The following is a 7,543-nucleotide window of genomic DNA, read 5'->3' on the forward strand; positions in this document are numbered from 1 at the left end:
CTCAGTACAAAAGCCTTGCTAGACCTGAATCTTTTAACAGAAATTAACTGTAAATGTTATTCTTAGTCTATTCTTGTGCCCTGCTTTTAATAGTTTAAACAACACACTACAACATAGGAGGACACAAGTGTGTATATGTGCTTAGCAAGTAGTCAGTGGCAAAAAGAAATTACAACTATCTTATCAATAACTCCTTTTTTTCATTACCGAAAGAGATAGACCAAGGAAAACTTGTCATTTTCAATCATTTTTCCTTTCCTCCGTGGTCCACTTGACCACTATTCATTTTGTAAGAAATAAATTATGTTCATAGTCTACCCTTAACATGGCCACTTTTGTATGGCATTTCTAGATCATAGAGCAATATGAGTAACGTGACTTGAATTGTGGGTCCAGTGTTCTCTGGAATCGTAAACAAAGTACCTCAATACTTTGTCTCAGATTTACCACTTAAATGGAAGATTGGGCAGTGAGAAGTATTATATGAACTTCCATTTCCAACATCCTATTTCAAGTATGGAGTTACAGACTGATAATGTAAGGCTATAAGCCCTTTGATGTTGTTTTGATTGCTCAACAGAGTGCATTACCAATACGAAAGGTCTCTAGGAAAACAAAGACCTTTCTAAAACACATTAAAAAGCCAAAATTTTAATGATGGGAGGAGAAGCCTACCAAAAAGTAAATTTGAATTCACTTGCTGGGTGAGGGACTCTATCTTGACAGAAGGACCAGCCCCTTCAAATTCACCTCTGCCTTACTCTTTTCTATCCTTTCCTTTCTTTTTCTTTTCTCTTTTCTTTTCCTTGTTTTCTTCTTCTTTTCTAGAATAAGAGTATTTGTGACTGCATCCAAGCAGCTATTTTCAGTCATCAGACAACATAGATCTTAGTTCTGAGAAAGTTCAACCTCTGAACCCATGCCAGCAACTTTTCACCATTGAATTTATAGTTACAGAAGGCAACAAAATAACTTTCTATCTGTTTACTTTCTCATACTTCTTGTTACATAAACCTGATGGATCCAAACTTATTTTATGTGCAAGGAGGTTTTGCCTGCATGCTTGTCTCTATATTATATGTGGGCAGTACACATGGAGGCCAGATGTGCCATTGATCCCCAGGTACTGGAGTTACAAATGTTTGTAAGCCTATGTGGAGATGCTGAGAATCAAACTGGAACATCAGGAAGAGCATCCAGTGCTATTACCTGCTGTATCAGAAATCTATGGCCATGAAATTCTGTCTTTAAAGATCATGTTCATTGTATGCCTTCTCCAGAAAGCTGGTCTTAACTATTCTAATAAGCTTTGAACATCCATTAAGACCAAAGCAAACATCTTACAAATCCCAATTTACACTCCTTATTAATACTGTCACATATTTTCATATTATGTAAATTGTATTTCATACTACCCATATTCAAACAATAAAAATTAACTTTTCTGATAAGGTTAACTTATTTTCTATCAAATATAAAGAATATATTCACATATATATCTTTGAAGTGTCTTATATTTTACCAGAGACACAACCAACCACATAATCCTTTATTTGTGACTTTATACAGTATATTTGTGACTTTATACAGTATATATCCTCTACGTGTATTGACGTGACAAAATGTCAAAAGTGATCAATATGCCATTTAACAAATGTTTTAGTTGACTAGTTTTCCCAAATTTAAAAGATCATCAAAATCTTGTTATACCAGCTCCAATTCAATGAGGAACCTCCAGAGAAGTCATCAGAATTGACTTGGAAAAGGTTCCTCACAGGACTGAGGAAGTAGAGGAACAGAAGAGAAGTCATAGAGAAGGAGTGGATCGCATTACATCTGGAAAATACCATTTTCTAATTATCATCTAAGTTAGTTTACCACTATCAGCTTCTTTTCCAAAAAATATTTTGTATAAATTTATATGATGAAGAACATATGTTGTGTCTTAATAAAGCTTAACAGAAGGAAAGAAACATTAAAAGTTAAGTAAATAAAAGCCTATAAATTTTATTTATAGGATCTCTATCTCTGCTTTCACATTAGATTCTACAAGCGTCATCTTTCAGATTCCCTTCCATGAACTATGTCCCCATACCCAGTTAGAGGAAAAAAACTCAAAATGAGAAGAAACTAAGGATGGGAAAACAAGGAGCCATGATTGCTCAAACATCTCTGTTTTTACCTTCTTTCTCCAATATTCTAACATCCTCACCTAGCTTCACATGTGCTCTGGTCCTTCAGCAACCCAAGTGATCTTAGCAAGAAGTAACATCATGATCCCACGGAGGTTTGTGGAAAGCCCCCTCACAAAAGGAATTCTTACCTTCAGGTTTGAATTGTAAGTGACTTGAGGAGACATTTGAAGGAGAGTCCCATTCTGTCTCACTCTAACATTGCGGAATTCCTGGCTCCCAAGGATTTTAATTTCCTGGAATCCTAGGTTATTGGGATCCTTGTAGTTTGGACTTGAAATTGTCACATCCAAACGGTTCTGAAACATACCAAGCATAATTATGAATAAATTATGAACTTCTAAATTCCCTATGACTACAAACACTTCATCCTGTTCCACATCCTCAAGCTACTCTGAAGGCCTCTCAATTTCCCTGCTGTTGCATGTTGATGGGGATGCAAACTTATTTTCATATTCCAATGGAGAATGTGGGAAATAGTCATTCTTTTTATATAATTGTCTTCACAAAACAAGCTGGTTTTATTATTATGACTGCCTCTTATTGATATCAAAGCTGAAATAGTTATTAAGAATTAAATCATAAATAATAATTATTTACCCCTGGTAAATATTGATTCTTAAATTATAAATACAAAACATGCATATTCATTTTATGCATATTCTGAACATTATTCACAATATGCTACTCACTTGGGTAACAGAAAATTCACTGAGAAGGAAAATGTTTTTGGCCACAGTGTCTGAAAGAAGAAAGAGATGTCAGATTGTCCTGGTGACTAAAGAAGACAAGTTTCATCTTACCCAGACAGGCACAAATTGTTAGTATTCCTTTATAAACAGTCATTAGCCTAAAGTACAGGATAACCATGCTAGAAACTAAGAAACCAAGATGCACAGACCCAAAGATACTAAGCAATATGGAGGGACCAAGGATGATGCTTGAATTTTACTCAGAAAGGGATTATTAAATACAATGGAGGTGGATAGAGGAAAGGACTAAGTAGGAAAGGAGTAAGGAGGTAAACAGGGATGATGATCTGGTTTAGGTTGGGAGTGGGAGAGGGCTGGAAGAAAAAACAGACATCAGTGAGGGGCATCTTTGGGACTAGCCAAAGACACAGAATGGGCAAGGCTTCTAGGAATCTATTGGGGTGACCCTAACTGAGACTCCTAGCAGCTGGGTTTAGAGAAACCTCCTCTAGTCAGGCAGTACTTCCAGTAGAGCTAAGGGGACATCAACTACCCACAAGCATTCAACCCAAATTTTGTCCTGACTACAAGATGTGCAGGAATAAATTTGGTCTAGAGAGTCTGAGGGAATGGCCAACCAATGATTGTCCCAACTTGAGACCCATCCCTCTATCTGTGGTTCATCAATCATGGCCTCTGACAGTAAAACCAGAAGGAAATGTTTTATCTGAAATCTGCTGCTAGAATGCCTGGTGAGATTTCACCCTCAGCTGAATGATCAGAGGAAGTGAAGGAACAGAGTCTGGTGCACATCCACATTGGCCACACCCTCTCAAGGCACTCACCCTTCGACTGCCCATCATCCCAGAACAACTCTCCTCTTGCTTCTTTATTCTCGTCCAGGGCAATGATAAGACCAAGAGGTTTCTTCCGACTGCGAGGACCAAGATTTGCACAAGAAACAAATCCTTAGAACTCAAAGGAGTTTGGAAAATATTGGCACCAAATTTTACATTGATAAGGGTACTAGTCACAGATGACCTCTTTCCTTCAGAGACAGAGGTAAGAATACTAGAAGACACTTTCTCCAGTACTGCTGTCACAAGTTAGATACATCCCAAACCTCAACAAAAAATGTCCAGACAGGAAACCAGTGTGTGAGCGTCAGAATCACTATATCAGTTACACTCAGTGCTGTTGCTGCATTGACATACAGAATGTGGACTGGACTGTGAGAATAGGAAAGAGTCTCAGACACAGATGCTGTAGCATCCATATATGAGAAAGTGTCTCCACTCACAATATAGAGTTACCATTATATAGGTGAGCCATATTTTATCTGTTTCTGAGCAAAAACTTCCTAAGCAGAGAAAGCATATTTGCTATACAACAGTTGATATAGCCCTTATATTATGGTCTCTTTATAATGAAGGATTTCAGATTTCAAGGATGGGCAAAAATAAAACTTTCATTTTTGCAAGGTAAATTAATATTAATACTAATATTAACATTAATATGCACAGAATAGCCTCAAACTGAAAAGAGAAGGAAAACCAAATCAGCATTGGATTATACAGCTTTTTGTAAAAGTCTGCAACTTGAATAACTAAAGTACTGAGGAACAGTCAAAGAACCAGATAGGCTTACACCATCCTAACAAATCCATGTCTGTTATAAAGAAATACAACATCTCAGTAAAACATTGGCATCAATCTTGAGCTCTTCACTGAAGTTAAGTTAAGGCTACACTTGTGAAATTAAAAGTGATATACTAGTCATTTGAATTTGTGCACTTGAACCCCATTTTGAATCACAAACAAGAAGGGCTGAGTGGGCTGGGGGTAAAGGTGAGAAACAAAAGTTTTAGAAGGATAGATCAGGAATGCGAACCCAGAAATGAGAAGGAGTGGAACCAGAGGAGTAAGCATAGGACGAACTGTCAGAGCAGAGCAGGAAAGGAACCAACAGAATGGAGTTTTCTCAAGATGTGAGGTTTCAGAATTAAAATTGTAACAGCCCTCAGAAAAGCTGGCAGGCTGACCACCACTAGAGCTGTCAGAGTCCTGAAAATTGAAAGGGTTTAAAGTCGAACTTGGTGTACAGCCCTTAAAGAAGCATGTTGCCTTTACATAGACAAGACAAGGAGTGTTAAAGAGAGTATGAAATAGGTCAGTGAAGGCCCTAAGAAAAATCAGAGAGAGAAAGAAACAGATGAATGCTGGTACAAGAATTGGTTTTCAGCCTCTCCAAGGTTGTCAACCTTATTTAATCCCATCTTGGGACCATTATTTGGGTTCTTTTTGCTTTTATCTGCTGATCTCGGTCCCTCAAATAGGCGGACTAACTCTGTGATACAACAGATAAAGAATTTGGTAGCAAAACCTACTCAGATACATTATCATAAGTTAGCTATGGAGGACCACGAGACTCAAGATGAGGTTGTTACTTTATACAGGGTGTATAAAGTAAAACCCATCTCCACTCAACCTAAAAGGGGGGACTTCTGCCCCTAGACCAAGCAGACAGGGGCCACCCAGAACCCCCTCTGACAGGTGACTTGAATTCTTGCTTAGGCTGCGAGGCTAAGCACTGCAAGGGAATATCAATAAAAGATAAAAATATCTCTCTGGGTTCCCTGAGGGACAAGCCTGACTGCATAGTGGTTGATGTCAAAAGTATCCCCTCTCCAGGAAAAAGACATTGGGACGGGTATGGCCCTCATGCCTCACTGGACAACGACAGGGGGACTGGAGCCATTACAAGGTCCCCTTCAAGTACTAGAGGTCAGACCTCTATCCCCTCCTTCACATATTTGAATTGCCATAGCCCTTCTATACTTAGAGAAGGGAGGAAATATCAGGAGCAGCCCTGCTTATACACTGAAGGCCTAAAATCAGCCATAGGCCTAAAATCAGCAATAGGCCTGTCATACATGTACACTAACACCAAGTCTTGGGTCTCAGTGGAAAAACATTGAAACAGATGGCTATAAGCTAACGTAAAAAGGCAGCTTTTGTGGAAATTTACCAGCCTGAGTAGTCATAGACCTTGTAAATAAGTAGCCTTGGCAGACAATACCAACTTAGATAAGGACAAGCGAGTCATAGGCAGAGTCATAGTGACTTGTCCCCTGAACCTTCATCCAGCCGATACCCGGTTCTGAAGATATCTGTATTCACCTGAACACCCACACTCCAGTGTCATTCCCTTCCCCACATCCTGCCTTTCTTGTGTTTATAACCCCTGTGTGAATGAATTACGATTTGAGAAAAAATAAATTATTTTTAAAAAAATTATGATTGCAATCTCCTGCAAAGAACTATTTCAAAACAGATCCACTTCCCCCTTATCCTAATAATCTTTCCTTTCCACTACCTCTGGTGGGTGGTGGGCTAGAGGGGAAGTGGAACCCTTATTAAAGTAGCTTGAAAAGCTAAAAACAAAAAAACAAAAAAATGAAATAAAGGAGAACAGGGAAGGAGATCTCTCAAAATCAACCAGGGTGCACCTCTCAGTCCACAGCTTCTAAAGAGGACAAAAAAACTTCAAGGAGAGTGTATGATCACATACCTTCCTGAACCCACACATGCATACACACACACAGATACAGAGAGAGAGGGGGGAAGACAAAGAGAGAGACAGACAGAGAGAAACAGATAGAGGGGGCAGAACCATCCTTCCTCACTGTACCCCTCCTGCTGATTTAACATGTTCTGGTCAACAGATCTGAACAAAGTGTACACTTATGAAAAGCACAATGCACATTGAGCCGGAAAAAAAAGCATGTTGAGAAAATGACTTTGTCCTTGAGAGTCATGCTTGATGTGAATGTGGCTTTTTATACCAAAGCAATGAGCTCACCAATATGCAAAACAGAGCCCTAGTGCCATCACTCACCTTAAGTTTGTGTTCAAGGCAGATTGTTGCCATGGCAAGATGTAACCCCCTCGGACATGAAGATTAATGTGTTCAAGAGGGGCTGGCAAGGTCATCCACTCGCCTGTTGAATTAATCTCTGCACCCTGTGGCAGGAGACAAGATGATGAGGGACAGAACACACAACTTCCTCAACAGTGCACTCAGCAGACCATGCACAAGTCAAATAATCACCACCATTCATTGCACAGGTCATTATCATACATTTTTCTCCCTCTGTTATGTTGAAGCTGATACATTTAAAGTTTAAGATACCATGAGATAGGAACTCCATAAAAGACCAACTGAGCCAACTAACATGGATCCCTGGGAACACCCAGAGACTGAGCCACCAACCAAAGAAAAACCATGGACAGGATGAGAGACCCTGACACATCTGTACAAAATGTGCAGCACAGTCTCCATGTGCATCACCCCAACAACTGGAACAGAGGCTGTTCTTAAAGCTGTAGTCTGACTGTTGAATCTGCTAACCATCTGGGCTGCTTGTCTATCGTCAGTGAAAGCGAATGAGCCTAGCCCTGCATAGACATGATGTGCTGGGGTACGGCGATAAAATGGGGCATCCTACCCTCATAGTAGAAGAGGAAGGGGAGAGAAAAGGGGGAGAGGAGGAAGGGCCGCTGTGAGAGGATGACATAGAGAGGGGGCCAGCCTTTGGGATACAAATGAATACGATCCCATGAAAATGCCTCGCCTTGGGGAAACTGGGAAACAATGGGA

General features: G+C 39.6%; 1 protein-coding gene across 1 annotated transcript; it reads right to left on the reverse strand.

Moving 5' to 3' along the window:
• Positions 1 to 2,323: 2,323 nt before the first annotated feature.
• LOC114616097 (maltase-glucoamylase, intestinal-like) lies at positions 2,324 to 6,906 on the reverse strand (the record flags this gene model as incomplete). The annotated part of the gene is made up of 4 exons (XM_028761625.1): positions 2,324 to 2,491; positions 2,885 to 2,934; positions 3,730 to 3,818; positions 6,782 to 6,906. Coding segments are annotated over 4 exons (432 nt in total), but the record flags the coding sequence as incomplete, so codon positions are not given.
• Positions 6,907 to 7,543: the final 637 nt, after the last annotated feature.

The sequence above is a fragment of the Grammomys surdaster genome, unplaced genomic scaffold, assembly GCF_004785775.1.
Source record: "Grammomys surdaster isolate TR1022 unplaced genomic scaffold, NIH_TR_1.0 275648, whole genome shotgun sequence".
Classification (NCBI taxonomy): Eukaryota; Metazoa; Chordata; class Mammalia; order Rodentia; family Muridae; genus Grammomys; species Grammomys surdaster.